At 44.3% G+C, this 21,618-nt stretch overlaps 10 protein-coding genes across 10 annotated transcripts; 6 read left to right on the forward strand and 4 right to left on the reverse strand.

The window, feature by feature from the left end:
* Positions 1–27: 27 nt before the first annotated feature.
* Positions 28–1,334, forward strand: J056_001889 (ADP-ribosylation factor GTPase-activating protein GCS1; the record flags this gene model as incomplete). Its single annotated transcript, XM_009271517.1, has 2 exons — positions 28–784; positions 829–1,334. The coding sequence occupies 2 exons, from the start codon at positions 28–30 to the stop codon at positions 1,332–1,334; spliced, it is 1,263 nt and encodes a 420-aa protein (XP_009269792.1).
* Positions 1,335–1,359: 25 nt separating this feature from the next.
* J056_001890 (Inorganic pyrophosphatase 1) lies at positions 1,360–2,182 on the reverse strand (the record flags this gene model as incomplete). Its single annotated transcript, XM_009271518.1, has 3 exons — positions 1,360–1,601; positions 1,654–2,104; positions 2,156–2,182. The coding sequence occupies 3 exons, from the start codon at positions 2,180–2,182 to the stop codon at positions 1,360–1,362; spliced, it is 720 nt and encodes a 239-aa protein (XP_009269793.1).
* A 25-nt stretch (positions 2,183–2,207) lies between these two features.
* Positions 2,208–3,886, forward strand: J056_001891 (RNA polymerase II transcription factor B subunit 1; the record flags this gene model as incomplete). Its single annotated transcript, XM_009271519.1, has 2 exons — positions 2,208–2,319; positions 2,367–3,886. The coding sequence occupies 2 exons, from the start codon at positions 2,208–2,210 to the stop codon at positions 3,884–3,886; spliced, it is 1,632 nt and encodes a 543-aa protein (XP_009269794.1).
* Positions 3,887–4,036: 150 nt separating this feature from the next.
* On the forward strand, positions 4,037–5,557 carry J056_001892 (Arginyl-tRNA--protein transferase 1; the record flags this gene model as incomplete). The annotated part of the gene is made up of 5 exons (XM_009271520.1): positions 4,037–4,165; positions 4,214–4,864; positions 4,925–5,000; positions 5,064–5,134; positions 5,186–5,557. The coding sequence occupies 5 exons, from the start codon at positions 4,037–4,039 to the stop codon at positions 5,555–5,557; spliced, it is 1,299 nt and encodes a 432-aa protein (XP_009269795.1).
* An 82-nt stretch (positions 5,558–5,639) lies between these two features.
* On the reverse strand, positions 5,640–7,319 carry J056_001893 (uncharacterized protein; the record flags this gene model as incomplete). Its single annotated transcript, XM_009271521.1, has 1 exon — positions 5,640–7,319. The coding sequence occupies one exon, from the start codon at positions 7,317–7,319 to the stop codon at positions 5,640–5,642; it is 1,680 nt and encodes a 559-aa protein (XP_009269796.1).
* A 334-nt stretch (positions 7,320–7,653) lies between these two features.
* J056_001894 (Chitin synthase regulatory factor 4) lies at positions 7,654–11,299 on the reverse strand (the record flags this gene model as incomplete). The annotated part of the gene is made up of 12 exons (XM_009271522.1): positions 7,654–7,986; positions 8,033–8,161; positions 8,205–8,320; positions 8,367–8,427; positions 8,478–8,522; positions 8,577–8,647; positions 8,699–8,739; positions 8,895–10,111; positions 10,157–10,939; positions 10,990–11,001; positions 11,057–11,112; positions 11,161–11,299. The coding sequence occupies 12 exons, from the start codon at positions 11,297–11,299 to the stop codon at positions 7,654–7,656; spliced, it is 3,003 nt and encodes a 1,000-aa protein (XP_009269797.1).
* Positions 11,300–13,755: 2,456 nt separating this feature from the next.
* Positions 13,756–16,303, forward strand: J056_001895 (Transmembrane GTPase fzo1; the record flags this gene model as incomplete). The annotated part of the gene is made up of 3 exons (XM_009271523.1): positions 13,756–13,901; positions 13,949–15,897; positions 15,942–16,303. The coding sequence occupies 3 exons, from the start codon at positions 13,756–13,758 to the stop codon at positions 16,301–16,303; spliced, it is 2,457 nt and encodes an 818-aa protein (XP_009269798.1).
* Positions 16,304–16,449: 146 nt separating this feature from the next.
* J056_001896 (uncharacterized protein) lies at positions 16,450–18,080 on the forward strand (the record flags this gene model as incomplete). The annotated part of the gene is made up of 2 exons (XM_009271524.1): positions 16,450–18,008; positions 18,053–18,080. The coding sequence occupies 2 exons, from the start codon at positions 16,450–16,452 to the stop codon at positions 18,078–18,080; spliced, it is 1,587 nt and encodes a 528-aa protein (XP_009269799.1).
* A 64-nt stretch (positions 18,081–18,144) lies between these two features.
* J056_001897 (FACT complex subunit POB3) lies at positions 18,145–20,152 on the reverse strand (the record flags this gene model as incomplete). The annotated part of the gene is made up of 7 exons (XM_009271525.1): positions 18,145–18,637; positions 18,687–18,827; positions 18,873–19,617; positions 19,671–19,855; positions 19,909–20,002; positions 20,053–20,093; positions 20,142–20,152. 7 exons carry the CDS (start codon positions 20,150–20,152, stop codon positions 18,145–18,147), a joined length of 1,710 nt encoding a protein of 569 aa, XP_009269800.1.
* A 497-nt stretch (positions 20,153–20,649) lies between these two features.
* Positions 20,650–21,465, forward strand: J056_001898 (Multistep phosphorelay regulator 1; the record flags this gene model as incomplete). The annotated part of the gene is made up of 1 exon (XM_009271526.1): positions 20,650–21,465. One exon carries the CDS (start codon positions 20,650–20,652, stop codon positions 21,463–21,465), a length of 816 nt encoding a protein of 271 aa, XP_009269801.1.
* Positions 21,466–21,618: the final 153 nt, after the last annotated feature.

Raw genomic sequence — 21,618 nt, forward strand, 5'->3', positions numbered from 1 at the left:
CACATATCATTTATTAGATCAACCAATATGGACGCCTGGAAGGAAGAGCAAGCTGGAAGAATGGAGCTTTTCGGGAATGAGAAATTCCGTCAACTTATCGCAAACTCACCTACACTATCCGCCGATACCCCAATCGAAGACAAGTACACGGACGCGCAAGTTGATGCATACAGAGAGGAAATTAACACGCTGGCTAAAGAGAAGGGACTGTGGATGCCCGCTCAGTCTCCAGCCTACACGCGCACTAACAGCGGCAGCGACAGTGGCTCGCAGACGAGAACGAGAAGGCGTATGAATGACGTGAGTGGAGGAGCAACATCATCTACTCAGGAACCCCAGACACACCATGCACACCACGCAAACGAAGAATACTTTGAAAAATTGGGCAGAAAGAACGATTCAAGATCAACAGACTTACCACCATCACAAGGTGGTAAGTATACTGGATTTGGTAGCACACCACAGCCACAGACACAGACACAATCCAATACAAGTTCAGATAACGTACCTTCCATCGATGAGCTTAGAGATAATCCAATGCAGGCTGTGAGTAAGGGATGGGGATTCTTCAGTTCAGCTTTGGGTGGTGCAGCGAGCGCAGTAAAGGGCACAGTCGATGACAAATTGGCTGATCCAAATCTAGAGCGTGATTTACAGGGCTACAAGAACAACATTTCCAGTTATTGGTCACAGGGTTTGTCAAGAGCTAGCCAGTACAGCAACGTAGCGAATGAGTGGACGCGTAAGGAGCTTGGAATTGATATGCAGAAGGGTACTAGCGGTGGTAATTCTACTAATACCAATGCTAACAACTCTAACACATAAAAGACGGTTCAACTAAAACACTCATCATGGTCAACGATATCCTACACGCGACAGAGAACCTTGGGAATTACATTGAAAATAAAGAAAGTATATCAAAATTTAATAAAATGTACATCGATATCTATACTTCGTATAAGGCGGTTGGTATTAGGGATCGTAACCTAGAGCTTGAGCTGGATAGAACGAGGAGAGCGTATTTGGATAAGCTTAGTACGGAGTTAGTTACAGCGTTTGGTATTATGAGTATGGCTAGAGCGAATGAGCTTCTTTTTGAAGCGTTGGAATCACTTTACGCGGCACTGAGTCGTTTTATAAAGACATCGGGGGTATTGGGCGCGGGGCAAGGACAGGGGCAGCAACAGGATCAGGTGTTTAAGCCGCAGCCACTTTCCCAACCACATCCTCAACCACATCCACAATCACACCCACATGCTCAGACCAAACAACCACGCAAGAAGCTACATAAGAAGAAATCTGACAATTGGATTTTAGTTGAAAATACCAATTGAGTAGGAGCACTACAAAGCGATGCATTCAAAGTTTATCCAAAATCTCCTCAACTTCCCAAGCTCCAACCCATTTAACCACGGAACACTTCAAATTGCCTTCTTTCTCTATTCTATTTATCAACGGACGTGGGTACCTTGCAAGCGCGGTATCTTGACTTCTGAGGTGCAACAAGGGACAATAATCATTTCCACCATCTCCGACGTAGAATACCTGATTGTACGCGTCCCAGCCACCTTTAGCTGCAACGTAGCTTTCTAATTCTTCACCTGGTATTTTTATAGATGTCAGCAACAACATTGTATTAATTTAATTACTTACCCTTGCACATATTTGGTGAGCAGCCGACGCTGCAACCATGCTGTGGACCATTTGGATCGACGCGTCTGCTCACATTAAGGCAGCCTGACGATGACCATTCTGCCTTATTAGTTATAATAGCATCGAAGAGGTGTAAAATTTTCTTGTCTTGGAGGATAGTCCTGATGTAGACCTCGTTGCTATTAGATAGAATGACTAGATCTACATCAGGATTGCGATGTTTGAGGTTCTCCAAGGCTCTTTTCATGGCTGGATGGAATGGCATCACTTTGAGCGCGTTTTCGATTTCTTCTCTGGACTTTCCATCGTCGTGGAGCTCTTTCATCTTGAGTGCAACGAGATCAGTCCACTGGATGGAAGATTTGAGTGATTTCATCTGTCTTCTCTTGATCGGGTCGAGGACTTCGAATACCCAGCGATCGGTATCTTGTTCGGAGAGAGACCAATCGAACTTTATGTGTTTATAATAAGACATATGAGCTACATGAGCCACTCAACCCACATCGAATGTAACCAATTTCCTCGACATGCTTGTATCGTCAAGAGCAACAGCCATGGAAATTAAAGTTTTGTACAAGAAGCAAGAAGGTGTTCTTAAGATAATTGAGTCTGGTTTTGAATTCAAATCCCTCAATTCCTTCCATGTGGGTTTCGACAGGTTGAATAGTGGGTCACGTCTCTAGGCGTAGTGTCTGTCTAATCAAGTACACCAGCGCTCTTTGCTAGCAAAGCTGGCTCTACGCCTGTTAGACTCAAAGTTGACCTGCTCGATCCACAGCAGTCGCTGACGTTCACCTTTATCCACCCCACCAACGCCTTGTCTGAGCGAGAGGCGGCCAAAGAACAGTTAACCCAGGCTATAGCGGGCAATAGAGCGCGTGCCAGTAGCCAGATTGATCGTCAGGTTAGTGGTTCTGCCGGTACCTCAGCTACCACTTCACCCCACCCTGGCCTCGGTCTCTCCAAAGTTGACTTGGAAATTCGCAAGAAAGTTCTTGTAAAGGATCCTCAATTGGCTAAACTACACAGAGATCTCGTCATAGGTGGTGTGATAACAGAGGACGAGTTCTGGCAGGGCAGACAGCAACTGCTACTACTCGAGCACCTCTCAGCATCCCAAAAGCCCGGCAAACCATCCACGCTAGTTGACCCTCGCCCGACATCCTCCCAAGCCGGTGAATTCACAATAACGATAACTCCCCAACTAGTCCAAGACATATTCCAAGAATACCCCGTTGTGCGCAAAGCCTTTATAGAGAATGTGCCTAATCCTCTCGCCGAATCAGATTTCTGGATAAGGTACTTTCACTCACATCTATTCGCGCGTCATCGGGCGAGCTCACGGGTGGATGCGAATGACGCGCGCAACGACCCCGTCTTCGACCAGTATTTGGAGGAGGCAGATGACGGGCTGGAGCCGCGCCACGCACAGCGCCGCGTCTATGACCGTCTGCTCGACCTTGGCAGCACGCAAGCGGACCACGACGCGAGCGGCAACGCACTCGACATAACCATGCAAGCGGGAAAAGTAAAGGCAGCGCTGCCACTCATGCGTCGCTTCAACGAGCATTCGCAGCGTCTTCTCAGCGCGACGGTGGGCGATGCGCCAAGTGTACAGGGTGAGTCGGGCGCGCAAGACAACTACACCCAGCAAATTCGCATCGATGATCTCGAGCACCACCAGGAGGCTCAGCCAGTTCGCCTCAATATGAAGGACCGCGAGCAGTACTACACAAATATGATACTCGATGGAGAGGCGGGCGGCGCGTCTGCTTTGCAGTCTGACACGCCTCACATGCTGGACACCGCCCAACTTGCTCATAGCATCAGAGAGGGCTTGGAGGAGTGGGATGTGCTGGTGCGCGCTGATGATATTCACGATACTACACCCGCCACGCGCGAAATAGAGGACGGATTGCGCTCGACTGCTCAGATCGCCGCGCATGATACTGGCGCTGCTCATGTAGCCACCTCTAACGCTATGAAAGCTGCCATTAGCTGCCATACGGCGTGCACTGAGTTCCTCCGGCTCTACTGGTCCAGTAAGTTGTCGCAGCCGCGTGATACGGGGAAAGTGGATCGTATGGTGGATTTCATCAGGAAAACACCGTCGAAAGTCGACGCAGTTGTCAAGAAGGCGCAGACTGTGCATGAGGCTGATGTACTCAGACAGGCTCTCCAGCCTGTTTTGAATGGCGTTAAGAAGGTGCTGGCTAATGAGCAGCAGGTGTGATTGTATGTATGTGTATTATGTATTTATTCTTGTTTTATGTATTTATTCCCATTTTACATCCATCTACGATAACACTGATGACGTCATAGAGTTTTTTTTTGTTGTATCATCTCAATTCATCTACCTTTTCCCGTCGCCATCTCAACGACGATGTCATCGATAATCGTACCAATTGGATACAGCGGGAGTAGCTGCGGGTATTGCGGGGGAGACGGGCAACGGAGTGAGAAGGAGGAGAACTACAGCTATGGATTCTGGGCGGTGCAGATGGCGTGTGAGGTGGGTAGAGTGCACATGCATATAGAGACCCGCTAATGCGTCTCAAAGGACTACAGACAGCTTATCGATAGCGGGTGGCGCAGGAGTGGTGGATATATCTACAACCCAGACAGATCACGCACGTGCTGCCCCCAATACACAATTAAACTCGACGCAGCAGCGTTCAAACCACAGCGATCTCTCAGGCAGGAGCTGCACAGGTTTAATAGGTGGATAAGATTTGGCGGTGATTTGCAGGGTGGAGACACCGCAGCAGCCACAACAACACCCACAGCAGCACCCAAAGACAAACACAAAGGCAAAAATAAGACATTTGACTTGCTTGAATGTGTAAAGGAGTCCCAGCATGACAACCACGCCAACCACAACCTAGAAGTTTCTCTAGAGAGGGCTGGCTACACCGACGAAAAATTTGAGCTGTTCAAGGCTTACCAGGTGTCTATACATCACGAGACAATATCCGAGCAGCGTAAGGATTCTTTCAAAAGGTTCCTAGTCGATGGCCCACTCAAATACTCACCTATCACCTACAAACACGGCAGACCAGTGAGCATGCCTTCGCACTACGGTCAATACCATCACGTGTACCGGGTCGATGGTAAACTGATAGCTATGGGTGTTTTGGATATCCTCCCCGAGTGTGTCTCATCCGTTTATCTCATGTACCATCCTGGGTACCAATCACTCAATCTTGGCAAAGTGGGTTGACTTATATGAGCTATTTGAGCTACTGACCTATCTTTTCCCCTAAATCCCCAGATCAGCGCGTTATTTGAAGTCGCACTGGCACTCGAAATGCGCAATGCAGGCGCAGGTGCTGTGGATCTGTACATGGGTGGGTGTCTTAGTGCATTTTAGGCGTCAAAAAACATAATTAACTCCACAAACCCACTCTCAGGCTACTATATCCACGACTGCGTGAAAATGAAATACAAGGCCACGTATCAGCCTTCGTATCTCCTAGACGCTGTGCGTGGAAATATGCATAAGTGGCAATATCAGCTGATTTAGCACCTCCAGGAATCTAACACCTTCTATCCATTTACACAAGCAGCTGCGATTCTAGACAAACATAAAAACGCATCCTTTGAGCGCGGCGTGAGTATTAAAGTGGATGGAGGTAGTACTCCGGGCGAAACACACAGTGTGACAGATAGTGACGATGGCAGCTACTCTGAAGACGACGATAACTTGCCTTCTCCACCTCCAGCTGGTTTCCTCAATCCTCGCGCTCTACCTAAGCAACTCCTCAATCAAATCAAAATACTCGATAACCGCTCAATGCGTCTACTCACTTACTTCACCTTACCACACTCTTATAGATCTCAAGTGGACGATCTAGTGGCTGCATTGGGTGACAAGTCACCTAATTTCGTCATCTTGATAACGTAGATAAGATTTGAAACAGTTATTACAATTTAAAATACAATTATTTTGTACAATTCGACCAAATGTTTACAACTCGACGTCCCATCTACCACTGTAAAGTCTGCACAACCAACTGCTCTTCTTTTTCGTTGTTTGCATCCTCATCGCTTTCATCTAGTGTCAAGTCAATAACCATCGAGCCGTCGTGTGAATTGTCTTGGATGTTGTTGTGTGTGTTATATGTACTCTGTGTGTTGTGTGTAATTTGGGTGCGTGGACTGTTGTTTTGGTTATTTTGTTCGGTTTGAACATTTTGTTTGCTATGGTTGACGCAGTTACTTGGGCTTGGGTTGACATGCATGCTTTGGCTGACACGATTACTTGGGGTTCGGTTGATATGATTGCTTTGGTGTACACGGTTGCCTGGGTTAACACAGTTGCTTTGGCTGTTCCTATTCCTGTTAGTGCTGCTTATGATTTCAATACTACTACTCCGGCTTCTGTCGCCTTGATCGCCTTCTACAATCTCGCCATCTTCAGCTTCCCGAATTTCCCCTTCTTCTGGTCCAATTTGTGTAGGTCGTGTTGGCTGCTGTCTCATTCGGGTATATTGCGGCGTACTTGCGCGGTTAGTAATTAATTGGAACAATCTGTTATGAGCACGCGCATGCTTATTTGCATTTTGAGGTCCTTGCTTGTTATTCTGCATAATGTTCTGTATAATGTTCTGTCTATTCAATTGCATCTTGCCCTGCTTAATATCATGCTCATTGTTTGGCTTCCTGAATTTCTCTCTCTTATTTCTCGCTTGAGTCTCATTGGTGTTTCTGATTTTATTGTCTCTATCACGTATCTGAGCCACCGCGGAGGGTCTACTTTGAGCAACCCGGTCTGTTCCAAGAATTTGATCTGTAAGGCTGCTCTCTCTTTCGCGCTTCTTCATCATCCGATCCAACTCGCGCATCCTCGCTTCGTGGCTGAGCACGTCTGCGTCCTTCTCCGCCTGCTGCGCATGCTCCTTCTCAGCGAGCAGCCTTCTCTCCTCCTTCTTCCTCCGCTTCCACTCCTTACTCACCGCTTTCGCGGTCGAGAATGTCTTGCACTTCCAGTCTATGTCTAGATTGTGGTTGCTGAGGAAGGGCATACCGAGACTAACAAAGCTGCGCGGAGTGTTTATCACTGCGAACAACCTCTCTTCCTCAATCTTGCGCAGCTGGAAAGGCACGCTCACTTGTCCGACGACATCCAACACATTCCCGAAGCTGTCTTCGACTTGCACAGCAGGAAACAGTGTGTCATACTGTATGCCTGCATACCTAGCAAATTGTATAGACAAGCTGTCAATTGGTGAACCTGAATTTATACCTGCGATTGTCGCAACGCTGTTAACTAAACATTTCGCTCGTGATGACTGCACTATTGGCTGGCTGGTGTAGAATCTGAACTGCGAAGATAACAGGCTGTCACCCATCCCGCCTATCTGCTGATTGTGGTGCGAGCTCGGATCTGCTTCTACGTCAGCATTCTTGCGGAAGCGTGGTAAAGAGCCTATTGATGTGGGTATATGGCCACTGTCAACGCTGAAGAATGACTTGTTCCTTATTTGAGTCTCTGCTGGTGGTGGGGCGAATAAAGAGTGATCTAAACCGTCGAGGTTGATGTTGAGACTATCAACGCTATCCAGTATCAATGGATCTGTGTACTCCGATGAATGCGTTGGTAGCGTTGGCGCATTTTCCAAAACCGAGAAATCTACCGACGATAACAAATCCGCGTCAGTCGCCATCGTTGAGAAAAACAAAGCCGATGAAAACGAGTAAGTCAATTAGAATGTAATGTATTTGTATAAACAACTTTAGTCTCTGTTCGAACAACAATTCATGTTGGATTTTATTTGTAATGTGGAAAATTTTGACACAATGAATATGGAAGAATAGGGAAATATGGGAAAGTAGAGTAAAAATGAGTGTGTCCAGCTACCTGTAGATGGATGACAAGCACAGCCAAGAAATATGGAGCAAAACGGCGTTTGTTGAGTGTACGTTAGTGAGGCGATATTGAAAATGATGTGAGCGAGTACGACGACCGTTGGTTATCGCGATTTCCAAGAAACAATCCTCTTAGAGGAAGAGGTAAGTAATGATGAATACTGATATCGCAATACCAGCAACCATTGGCATTGAAATTCCGTCATGTACTTCCTTGGTAGCTGTAGCTGTGGAGTATCCCGAGGATGATTTCTTTGCCTGAGTAAGCTCATACTCCAACGCCTCAATGCGCTTCTTTGCACCTGCTAATGTTTCACTATTGTCTAAACCTAATCCCCTCTTAATGTCAGTCTCAGGTACGGGCGGCAAATGAGAAGATGGAGTAGATTCTTGAGGCAATTCTGAGGCCTGTTGATAAGGAGTAGCTGCGATGAATGGGGCACCTTGAGATCCATTCTGTGTGGACTAAACCCAAGTTAACGTTGAATATCGTGAAAGTAATCATACTCACACTTGAACGGGCATTGCTGTCAGATGGAGGCTCTTCTTCGCCGACAGTCTCAAATTGAGTTGATTTCCAATTGCAGCGTATCTTTTGCTCGATGACGGCTGTCTTGTCCTCACGCTCGATTTGTGACCACTAATAACGCGTTAAACGAGTCAAATATGAGCAATGTACCCACAAAATCAGCGACTGAGAGGGATTGCCTAGATTCGTTGATGTGCACGGACTGCACAAGGAACTTATCCTTGCATTTCGTACCTGGTGGGGGTGCTTCCTTGACAGCTTGTACGAGTACTATAAGTCGTGTAAGCTGTGAGCTTCCATTTCCGTAAGATCGCACCTTGTATATCGATAGTCTGGCCAGGTTCTATTCTTCCAGCGTTTGGGCGGACGCAGTAGCTCTTAGAGGAGTGTGAGCGAGCGTTGAGCCTATCTCAACTGACAAACTCACGCGTGGAGCTGTAGTCTTAACCTTGAAAGCCACTGGAGTTGCCGTCTACGATGTTAGCTGTTAGATATACCAGAAACCTCGAAAGCTTAGGAAACTTACAGGGTTCTTGATTTTGAGCATTTGCTTATCAATCGCAGTGCCAACCTTTACATCTGGAGATGCAAGCGGACCTTTTTAGTAGTCGATTAGAGTTGAACGGCTTTAGGTGGTTCAAAACGTACGTGGAAAGATGAGCTCTTTGGCTGGTTCAAGTGTAACGCTCCTGTAATGTGTAAATACGCGCTTTTACCTCCATTTTCCACGCCAAACTCACATTTATAATTATCGATCTGATGATGGTATCGCCTCAAGTTCGTTTACGAAATTGGAAATTAAGACTTTTAGGAAATTAAAAAATTATTTAAATCTATTGTCTACATAATTACACAATCAGGGTCCTTTTTAGCTGTACCCACTGTTATACCCATTTCATTAAATGTTGCTGGTCCTTTGACTGGCCGTTGCAATGGTCGAGTCGCGCTTGATGGCTTCCGTTCATTACTATTCACTTGGGGTGATGGTAGCCTGCTCGAGTTTGTTTGCGCTGAATCTTGTATTGGTGTTGGTGCATCTACCAGTGAGTACCTCGGCACATTGGCTGGTATACTAAGTTGTGGTGGTGGCTGTGGTACCTGTGTTGGTCCTTGTGATAGTAGCTGATTATGAGTCATTCCTTCAGGCATTGTTGGTGGTGGCATTCCTTGTCCTACATCTGGCACTTGCGGCATGGGTTGAATGCTTTGATGCGCGTTGTAATATTGCGGCGATCCAAAACCTGCTTCCGCCGTCTGTGGCGCACTCGTGCTTCCTTGCACATCACTACTCTCTTGCCCCTGTCCTTGTCCAACTGCCTCAGTCTGCGGCTTCTGTCTGCTCGCTTCGGAAGTCTCTGATTCTTTCTTGGCTTGCGTGCGACGACGTACTAACCTACTACCCACTATCTCATTGTGATCATCTCTAGACATTGGATGAGCGTCTTCTAATGCTGCCAATCTAGAGGCTGATTCATCATTTCCATGTTCTGCTGCTCGAGCATACCACTTTTTGGCTTGATTCAAATCAATCATTCCACCAACTCCAACTTCGTAATAGTATCCTAATGCAAATTCTGCTGATGGTAAGTTACCTCTTGCAGCTTTCTCAGCAAATGTAAATGCCAATTTCTCATCCTTCATGAATGCACCTTCGTGGCCACAAAGGAACCACTTTGATAACGCCATATCAGCTTCAAACTCTCCTAGCTCGGATGCTTTTGAGTAGTACTGTATCGACAGTAATGGATCAAATTGACATCCCTGCAAAGCGAATTCATGGTTTAGTCCCATTTTATAAAGAGCAGGTGGATAGAGATAGTAGGCAGCTCTTTCTAAGAATAACTTTGCTTCAATAGTAGGTGGTTTATCTGTTGAAGAGCTCAAAAGAGCTTGATCGATTGAAACGTGATCGTATTCTCCAGCCAGTATCATACCGAAAACGTAAGCAGGATTTGGTTGATCAATATTAGCTCTTTCAGCTGCCTGTCTAAGAAGCGGAATAGCTTTATGAGGATCTTGAGGTAAATTGAGTTGACCGAGCAAATAAGCAGTACCGATACGCTTTAATCGTGTTAGAAGGAGTTTATGATAGACTATTCAGCTCACATATAAGGAAGAACAGTCACTAGCTTTCACACCACGTTGATAAGCATCTACAGCGCGACCAATGTCCGGAACTTGTTCGTACTCCCTTCCAATTTTAAACCAAGCAGCAGCAAAACCACCTTTAGCCGATGATTCAAAGTCTCTGAAAGCAGCTCTTGGGTCTCTTGGTCTGTGATCCGAGTATGCGCCGGAAGCAGTCATATCTGCGCGGAAGTACATAGCTTCAATGAGAACAGATTTTGGTGTTGAGTTTGAAGAAGCAGCTAAGGTCAAGATGACTTGAACGGCATGATCAACCAATGGCGCGATTTGAGCTTCTTCATCGTGATTACGTCTGTCGAATGGAACACCAGTGACAGAAAGAGTGCGCTCTCTACGCTCAACAAAAGACAAAACATCTTTTGACCACTCGAGTAAATCAGCAGGTTGAGACTGTTTACCTTTCATATCGATTAGGGTGTTCAAGTCAGGTAGAGAGACAGTAATCGAAGGAGGGCCATTAGTGGATGCGTTTCTTGCTGGGTAAAGCATTGAGGGAGAGAAAGAAGGAGGAGACATGTAAATAGATGCAGGGGAAGTCTCATTTAGGTTTAAAGAAACGTTTGGATTAGAGTTAGAGTTTGAATTTGGTGAGGAATGATTCTGAGCAGCTGAATTTGCTAATGATTGGCCTCTATCGGGAATATCAACGTTTAGATCGTTGAAAGACGAGTTAAGTGAACTATTTTTATCACTAACACCAGAATTTGTTGAATTGGACTGATTTTCGAGATTGTAAGCCATCTGAAAGGGGGAGTGTGAGAGTATTCACGCGTTTTATAAGCTTAACTAACATCCTGTGGAATCTGAAGGACTCAAGTCAGAAATGGTGATGATGTGTTAACACTCGCAAACACTCACCGATGGCATTAACCTTTGAGGCTTTGGAGCTGCCAAAGGACGTGAAAGATGTGGGGCTATTTAAGTCAGCTGATAAGGCACTTGATTGGCTAAAAGCTCCTCACGAGGTGGACCATTCGCAGATGCAGCTTCTTGGGCTAAATCAGGTGGAAGTGGAGGAACTTGAGGACCTTTCGAAGAGCTCCTATCCTTGCTTGATTCTCTTGAATCTCTACTATTTTTAGATAATTTTGGCCATCCCATGTCGTAGTTTAGTCTCGAGAAGGTGTAACGGTGGATTTGAAGGAATAAACAGAAATTTGTGTAAAATTTATAAAATCCTTTGAAGAGCTTAGGGATTAGATATAGCACAATCCAACACCCACTCTGCACTTGTCACCATCTTTCCGAATCTCAGTCCGATGATTCAGTTACACACGCAGCAAACAAGTAAATAAAGCTTCAAGATGGCCTTAGATGCATTCGATTGATACAGCTAGTAAATCTACCATGTTCAAATCAAATTCTCAGGAATGTAACTCATTTACTCAATTTGGAATACTAGTAAATTATCGAAGCACATTGTAGCGTGTTACAGCGTGCTATAACTTTCATTTTGATCTAAATCTCAGTCACCTCCACATCAACTACTCCAACACATAAAACAAGAGTGGAGGTCGTCGCGTCGATCAACATCACATCGGCAGGTCTTTTATACTATGTATCGTGAATTTTAAAGTCCTGTAAATCTATTACGGCCATTTAAACTAACTCGTCTTGGATACCAATACATGCGATTAAACTGCACGGAGGCATTCACCCACCGGTCAGTGCGTTCCTTTGAGTGATATGCCTTTACAGCAATACCGGCAACCAAATATCATCTGATTCATGTCCATGTACTTATTAATATCACTCAAACACTTCGGGGTCATTCATGATCGTGCCTTAAATCGATCGATGATGTTCAATTCTCCCCTTGATTCACTCCTAAACATTGCTGAATAATCACAGTGTAATCGTTTAAGTTTTTTTTTACTATTTCTTAATGCCCTTGTTATCGCATTCATCCCCTCGATCTGCAGTGTGGGTAGTTGAATGCATACCAACTTTTAGTTTACTTAGATTTGTGACTATAAAAAACATTCATGCTGCCTTAGATGATTTGCAATTGTTTGTATATATGCTGTGTCACGGGTCTTTTATACATCTTAAACTTAGTTCGATTTTGCTTGATGACTTTCACTCTGCAATGCAAAATTTGTGGTGACGTCGTTTGTCCACTTATTCACGGCCAGACGCTCTAGCCAATCATATCCCTTTAGACAATCCCACTTGGAAGATAAGAGAAAGTATAGGATACAATCCCAAAGTCTTCAAAATTAAGAACTATCTATACTTATCAATTGTATTCTTTGGTGATGAAATCTGAATACATTTTTAAGACGGTAAATAGTTAAAACTACGTCCATAAATACTTCTTAAAGCATGAGGAGTCAAAGGGCTTGCTGAATTTACTGGAAGCATTCTTGACTAGCGCCTTAATTTGTAAATTGTTGGTGGTTCTCAGTTACGCTGAACCACCGGAGTATCTTCGGTACGTAGTCAATTGCGATTTGAGGAACTCGTAAAGGGCTTTTAGAGAGTGTGCGTTTCTGAGTAATGGACCCAATTCGAACCGAATATTGATCTTGGTAATCTTTCTTCTCAATGTAATTCTGGCTATTTTATGTCTTTTCAATGAAGAATCCATGCGAGATGGTGTTCTCTGTGCCACACGCACTGCATTTAGGTGAATCTATCAGTCGGAAACGGTCGCAGTAGGACTTATTCGTAGGGAAATGCCCTGAGCGTAGCTGGGTGGCTAGGCATCTCGTTGCTATGGGCAGTTCATTGAGTATATTGGCCGTTTTTGCTGCTGTTAGCCTTCCAGCTGATTTTTTGCGGCGTTGGACTTAAAGTCTGAAATTTTGGAGGCTTCTAATTTTAGGGGTGTTGTACAGTGCTCGCGCATTCTGCGTCGCATTGGTGTGTATGAAGTTTTGAGTTTTAGGTTACTCCACACATTCCAGTGGGTCGGCTGTGTCCTACCCTCGTTAGCTATTCTGTCCGCTATTTAGTTACCTTAAATATCCACATGTCCTGGGATCCAGTTCAATTGGGCTTTTCTTAATGGGATTCTTAAACTTATTAAAAATGCTCAAATTTTAAATATTAAGTGAAAAAATTTGTAAGATTCACTATAGCGCGTGGGTTGGCGGTCAACGAATGCACATCTTGCCTTTTCCTAGATTCACGTGCCCGGGCCGTCGACCACTACGAAGCGCTTTAATAATTTCTGGAATCTCAGCAACTAGCTGCAATCTCTTTTTTGGTCTGCAGTCGCAGAGTTTTGCGTTCGAATCCCGGCGAGATAAAAAATATCGATTAAATTTGTAGTCGATCTTCAGTATGTAAGGTTTAAGTATGGCTTATTTTAAAATATAAATCGAAGCCAACCCAGTCTACGTCTGTAATCTGAATCAACCGAAAGTGGCAAGGTGCAACGAAAGGGGTGTTGAGACTTTGAGAGCGAATTTAAAGCGTAATTTCAGGCAAAAGATTCACTCGTAAGGACTCCTTTTTTAATTTCCTAGCAAAAAGCCAATCTCAGCCCTCGAACTCCAAATTTCAATGGATCTCCTCTTGTAATCACCCATCGAACATCAGACAATATAATAATGCAGTCAGGCGTCTACAAGGACGTTGATAAAGGTTTAGCTGCCTGTGAGAATACTTGTACTGCTTCTTTCAGCCCTCATGAAGATATGGCTAGACCCGGATGGGGTGAAGAAGCCTCAAGAGTCTACGAATCCACAAAGGAAAGGTTTGTACGATTCGCGCGGCATTAAAGTGTGCTCACGTAACTCTCAGACTCCTAACCACTATCGGTGGCACAAAGTCTTTACTGTCAGATGTTCAGAACTTTAACTCATCCGCATGGATGATGCATTATCCTGGTTTAGACGTTGGCGCTGCATCTACACAACAGCAATCCAATTCACTCCATAGAACTGTTTCCTTCGATGATACTTCCCAGCCAGGTGTCAACCAAAGCGTTGTAGCTAATCCAAATGAAATCCAAGTTCTCAAATTGGACTTGAAACTCGGCTCATCATCAGCACATCCTTCTGCTCTCGTCAATAGCCTTGAAAAATCATCAATAGCTACCCTCCTTGACTCCAGATTGTCAAAATCTTCACAGCACCTCGATGCCTTATCAACCAGAATCAAGGACACCTCCTCCAAAGTTCTTGTCACTGGTGATTTGAATAGCGGTAAATCGACTTTCGTCAATGCTATCCTCAGACGTAACGTCATGCCTTCCAATCAACTCCCAACGACCACACTGTTCTGTGAAGTGCATCCAGTTGAGGAGCACCCAGAAAAGATTGAACAAGTTCATCTTATCAAAAGCGTCAAAGATTCTTACTCGCCAACTGATTCATCCACCTTCAAGCCTCACTCACTTGAAGACCTTGAGGTACTCTGCGAAGAGAACGAAACAAATCCAAATCCGCCACTTCTTAAAGTTTATTTAAATGATCCTAGGGCTGCTCATAACAGCTTGCTCTCTAATGGTACAGTTTCCATCTCACTGATAGACGCTCCTGGTCTCAACCTCGACACACTCTCGACAACCGCTCTCTTCGCACGTCAAGAGGAAATTGACGTAGTTGTTTTCGTTCTTAGCGCTGAAAATAGATTGACTCTTTCAGCTAAGGAGTTTTTAGTACAGGCTAGTCATGAAAAAGCTTGCGTGTTCTGCGTTGTCAATGGATGGGACAGAATCAGTGAAAGAAATAAAGAGAAATGTAAGAAAGGTGTACTCGATCAACTCAAGAGTATCTCCAATGAAACTTGGGTTGACAGGGAGGAGCTTGTTCACTTTGTCGATTCAACCGCTGTCGAGGTCGACCAAGATGCAGACAACGCGTCTCGTTTCGCTAGACTCGAAGATTCATTGAGAAATTTTGTACTCTTCAATCGCCAAAAGTCAAAGCTGGCACCAGCAGCCAGATTCCTGACTCATCTCCTCTCAGATGTGAACTTGCTATCAAAGGCTAATGTAAAAGTAGCTGATGAGGAATTGGAGATGGCAAAGAAAGAGCTCATACGTGTCAAACCAATACTCGATATGATGCGGAAGAAGAGAGAAAGTTTACAAGACGAGTTGGAAAGAATAGAGAACGAAGCTGTGGAAACACTCGGCAAGTACACAAAGAATGAAATTGAAATTGCACTCAACGAAATTGCTAACGGTAGATTAGCTTCGGACAAAGTTAGTATGCCAATTTACGAAGGAATTTTATCTATATACCCATACGCGCGTGCTGTTAAACATGCTTTGCTTCAATCGCTCGATCTCACCGTCCACGATATCGAAAACCACGTCAGGGACGTGACTGGACAGCAAGTAAGGCACGTTCAAAGCATTGGCAACGATGCTCTTCCTGAAGGCGTAGATCGTGTGAAGAGAGTGTTCGTGAAAGAAGCCATGTTCAAGTCACGTTCCAAGGTCAACACATCAACTGTTGGTATAAAACTTTCACAGAAGGCTCACAACCTTGATATCTCACCTCGCGAAATATTTAACACAACGCAATTTCTCATCTTTAAAAAGGTTGAGGATAGTAAGGTAGATGAAGAGCAGGAGGAGAGTTCGATTTTGGGTGCCCTCAGTCTTGCAGTTGGTGCTATCACAATGGTCGGTGGCAAGACGATGGGTATGAGAGGATTTGTAGAGGGTGCTGTTAGGATCAGCAACTTGTGGGGATCCGATAGAGTACGTCAATGGGCTGCACCTGCAGTTGGCGTTTTGGGTGAGTATATTTTTTTGTCGTGAAGTAGTCACTCATTTTCTTAGTCTTCGGTGCCGCTACTTATTACATCTATGAGCTGCCAAGAATGATACCAAAGACGATCGGTACATCGATCAAGAAGTCGCTGGAATCATCAGCTGAGCCATCGCTTTCAATTGATAGCACATCAGACAATTACAATGAAGTGCATCAAGTGCGTGTCGAGCGCGAGACACGCAAAGTGCTTCGACTTGCTTCTTGGGATGTGAAGGAGAAATTCAGAGCGACGCTTGAAACACACGCCGCTGAATGCCAGAGAGCAGAGCAAGGTGAAGCTAAAGCCAAGAAGGCTATTGAATGGTTCGATAGCGTCTGCATGAAGGTGGAAGGATTGCGCAAACTCGGTGGACTTGGAGAATCGCGTTAGTATAATCTAGTACCATTACACACACCACTCTTGTATAATTCTATGATTTTATGATTATATTACTTCTCATAAACATTTTCATATCCGATTGTCCTTCCAGTATTATGATTTATGTCTTGCAGCTACGACCAAGACGAAATTAGCGCATGGCACCAAAGGTGCGACCAAGACCGCGGGCACGGCAGCATGAGCCGGAAGTGGATATTATAAGCAGTGGCAGTCCTGGTGGTAGTGGTAGTGGTACACAGGCGCGTGCATCAACTTCGAAATCGACCACGCCAACTCGAGTCACAGCGATGAACAGCGCGGATAAGATTGTTGACAATGATGATTTCTTTATTCGTAATACAGGCGCAATGTGGAAGCGCAACTTTCTCAAGTCTGCCAAGCGTACGCGTGGTGATGAAGAGCAGGAGAAGAATGAAGATAAGGATAAGAATGGCGTGATAGATTTATCTTCTAGTAGCGAACATTCATTCACCGACGAAGACGACGATAACCCCGCGTCTAGTTCACCCGTATACGGTGAGAACGAAGATGGTAGTATGCCTGAACGACCACGACGCCGTCGCAAGCGAGCAAACAACATCAAACAGCACCCCTTGCCTGAATGGACAAATCCCAGAATACGAGGGCAAAAAATGGTTGCACAGGGTGGCCAACACACGCTTGTGAATGCTTCTGAGACTTTTGAACAACACTTTGAGGACGATCTCGACTCACAGGTTGAAGTGAGGGATAGAAAGGACGATAGCGGGCGAGGATCGTCGCACGTAGAACTCACACCTCCACCAACGATCATATCGCGAACGACGGTGACGCGACCGCTTCAAAACGTCTACGAGCAAAATGAGAATGAGGAGGAGGTATTCGACTTGACAGAAACGGTGAATCTCAACCCAACTCTTCTGGCTATACGCGAGAACATGAAGAAGAACCCAGCACCTCAGACTGTCAGTGCTGGTACCGGACCTGAGATAATCGATATAAAGTGCAAGATTATCATAAATACACGTGCGAGCAAGAAGTACACAGGAATGGAACAGCACGATGCGATGCAGTTCGGCGAGCTCAACAAATCATTCAGATACAGACGCGCGGATAGCTTCGAATCGCTGTTCAGATATCTCGCACAGAAGGACGTGCTCAACACACAACTCGATGGCGTCGTCATGACTTATGAGCGCCACAGAGTCTTCACAGGTGCTACACCTGAGTCACTGAATATGTGGGATAAGGCAGATATGGAGGCGATGACGGCATCGACGTATGACTTTCTCAAAGAAAAGAGACGACTGCAGTACATGGAACAAGTAGAGAGAGCAAGGTTTGAGGAAGAGGAGGAGCGTCGAAATAGAATCGAGCAGGAGGAGGAAGTTGTTAAGGAGGCAGAAGATCGTGAAAGCAGCTCTGATATCGAGTTTGTTGGTGCTTCTCAGAGACCTTCTCTGAAGCAGACTCCACGGCCACCTCCTAATGCACAACCATCTCCTAATAGGATCAGAATCACTCTGCGTGGTATGAATAGGGATGAGGAGTATAAGATACAGATCCCTGTAGAGAAGAAATGCTCTGTTCTACTCAGCTCTTACCTCACCTACTTTAAAATCGATCATGGTCAGGCTTCATCCTATGAGCTGGATTTGAATGGCGATAGATTGGATCTGAATGATGCAGTCGAGAATACAGATCTCGAAGACGAGGAGTGAGTATTGTGAAATAACACCATATTTCACTAACACACTGAAGTCTGCTTAACGTAATCAAAAAGCGGTAATAGTACTAGCAAGCATGTTGTAAAAATGTAAAACCTCTGTATAAATAATTATCATTATAAGCAACTAATCACTTTCAACTTGTATGGCATCATCTTCGTCTGCACCACTTGCACTTTGCTTACGTGCTTTCTTCTTAGGTGGACCATCAGAGTCCTTATCTTTAGAATTCTTGGCAGTGGACATTTTAGCGTCTCCATCATCGTCCTCATCTTCTGAGTCACTTTCAGATGGGGAGCCTTCATCGGAAGAGGAAGCTTGGAAATCTTCGTCTTCTTCGGATTCCTCGTCTTCACCACCACCCGCTGTAGCTGTAGGTTGCTTGCGTGCGCTTTTATCGCCATCATCCATATCTGAGTCGCTGTCAACTGCAGCCTGCAATGGTGCGCCGATCATATTCTCATTGAGGCTGTTCTTGGTCTTGATTTTCCTACTAGAGAGATATTCTTCGAGTGGCTCGTGCTCCTCGCGGTTTATTCCACTGAAAACGTTCTCTGTACCCGATCTCTGCACTACACGTAAATCAAACGTACGACTCGAACTGATTGCACCGCCGACTCTAATAAAACGTTAGTTGAAAGTAATCATGGTGTAAGCGTAGAGCGTACCTAGAAAACTGGGCCGACTGAATATCATTGAATGGGATGTAAATAGGTTGTTTGGTCATGAAAAGCAGTGACTTCTCCATCACATAGAGATCACCTTGGTTGGCCTTGACGTTGCACTTGATCGCAGGTTGATTGTTGTAGCTGGAGCATTTGTTAGATGTCGTGTATTAAACCAACAAAGCGCACCTCTTGAATGTCTTTGGAGTAGTTATATCTTTACCACTCAAACCTCTAAACACTTGAGCAACAACCTCGTAAGCAGGAGCATCGTAATGCTTCTGCAATCTGTCACCATATTTTTCGCTAATCTCTGACTCTTCCATGTTTATAGTAGCGTCCAATTCCTCGTTCGTAGGGAATTGCATTGTGATGTATGGATACTTTGTCTGACCCTGTCTGATAGGAGGATCCAGCGCGACGACCAATAAGACGTGCATTTCGTCAGTCTTTGGGAGGACGAACAAGCGTCTAATAGAGGAGTAGAGAATTTTGTAATCATAAGTTTTACCTCTAAGTCTGATGAAGGTTGGGTACATGTCAATTTCGTAGCGACCTCTAGGAGTGACGACGAGGATATCATTGAACACAACCAAACCATCGCCAGATACCTGACCAATCTCAGCTTTGTCTTTGATTTGATCGTGGAAGAGTTGAGCTGCGGAATGCTCTTCTTGATCGTTATCGTCTTCCTTCTCTCCGATAATCTCACGAGACTTTTCTGAGTTTGGTATGTAAAATCTCATTTCAACGAGTTCATCAGCTTTACGTGATGAGCTTGAAGAGGAGTCTGTGGGTTCGCCTTGAGCAGAAGCAGTTGGATCAATGAATTCGAGAGAAACTTCAGTTTTGGAAGCAATATTGGAATTAGCAATTTTGTGAACTGGAATATCGAACATAGTTCTACCAGATACCTGGAAACTAAGATCTTCGCCTGATTTGATAGAAATATGAGTGGGTGACTGTATTTCAAATCAAAGCACCCACCTCTATACTCTGTTTTACCCCAATTCCAACCTTTGAAAGAAATTTCACGAGTTTCAATTGAAACGCCGTAGAATTCCTTTACAGTTTTGCTAAGTCTTTCAAAGTCATCTCTAACTAAGCCATCAAAGACCTCTCTATGTCTATCGCTTTTAAATCCAATTTTAAGCTGGAAATTTCTAGCCACTCTGGTATACGTATAGTGTGAGCTGTGTAGGAGGTTGAGCAAGCCCTAACAAACCTCATCCATTGCATATGAGAGATATCTTCAGCAGAGATTGTAACTAAATTATTTTGAGATTTCCAACCTAAACCGCCTTGTTGTAATCTCAGGACTGTGATTGACTTTGTTAAAAGGCCTAATATCATATGTATTTTAACTAACTTCCTGGAATTGGATCTAAATTGTGGTATATCTTCTCAAAGCTTTTTATACATTTAGCTTATTTTTGGATATTATAGAGCAGAACTCACTCGACGGACATGATGGTTGTAAGTGAAGCGTTACGCGTGAGTTACGCGTCATTTACGCGATTGTAACGCCTGACATAGTTTGTTACATCGTTGATTACATTCTATAATAGTGTTAATACCTTTGTATCTCACCTCTAAACGATACTTAGAGGACAATGCAAGTCACTGATACTACACAGAAAGATGCGTAAAAGTTCCAATTTAACACTCACAGTAGGATCCTCATCCACCCTTGAAATTCCTGAATCGCTTAAGATGTAAATTATGACGTCACTACGTTGAAAAGTACTCAGAATTAAATGATTTAAATTTATATGTAAGAGGCCCACACAATCGCTGCAAATAAGCTACAAAATTTTGAAATTTGTAAAACGATTACATCAGTGATCATGTAGTGGAGCGCTCTGAACTCAACCCCCTTCCATCATCATCATTGACTCAGAAACTAAACGCAGACGGTTAGTTGAAATTAAGAAATAAAACCAAATCTCATTAAAAATTATTTAGAATGTCATCGCCTAGGAATACTTTGGATACATCCGAAAATCCAAATGATCGGTTGAATTCTCCAGTTGCAAAGAAGGAGAAGCTTTCAGATCTATCTCCGGAGCCACAGCCTGAATCTTCTCAAGGCGATGACAAGTCTTCAAAGCCTCCAAAGCCTTCAAGTCCATCGCATGATGTTGAGGCGCACAAGTCAGACAAGTTGGATGATTCTAAGAAACATACCGAAAATTCTTCTAATCTCAATGATCAAGACAGCCCCGCTAAACCTAACAAAGATGAAGAATCACCTCAAAATGAACCTAAAGATCAAGACAAAGAAGACAAAGAAGACACTCCAACTCACAAGACCACTGAAACAGACACTCCAGCTGACAATCAGGCTAAAAATGATAAGAAGGAAAGACCTGATCCTAAAAAGCCAGCCGGAATTGTCGATATGGATACATTTGGTCAGATATTGGAAATGGATGAGGATGAAAGTGACAGAGATTTCAGTCATGGAATCGTAGTCAACTTCTATGAACAAGCTCACGTCACTTTCGAAGAGTTGGACGACGCTTTAAAGAAAAAAGACTTACACACCCTTCACACTAAAGGTCATTTCCTCAAAGGTTCCTCCGCCGCTCTTGGTTTAATCAAGGTAAAGGCTTCATGTGAAGCTATCCAAGTCTATGGCAGATTACAAGACCCAAAGACTCACAAAGAAATTTCTGAGCAAACTGCATTGCAACAAGTCGAGAAAGCTCTTTCAAACGCAAAGGATGAGTACGAAGAAGCTGAAGGTTGGCTTAAAGCATTTTATGATGAGCAAGATTAACTTAATACCATGTATCCCCTTAATTACTTGAAATATTATCTTTCCCGTACCTAGTACGTCATACGTATTGAGAAGATAGGTTGATTGGGATATTATGTATGTCACCTATATTTTGCTTCTACCCTCTTATCTCATCGTCCAATTCCATCTTCT

Source organism: Wallemia ichthyophaga (assembly GCF_000400465.1).
Source record: "Wallemia ichthyophaga EXF-994 unplaced genomic scaffold scaffold19, whole genome shotgun sequence".
In the NCBI taxonomy this organism is placed as follows: domain Eukaryota; kingdom Fungi; phylum Basidiomycota; class Wallemiomycetes; order Wallemiales; family Wallemiaceae; genus Wallemia; species Wallemia ichthyophaga.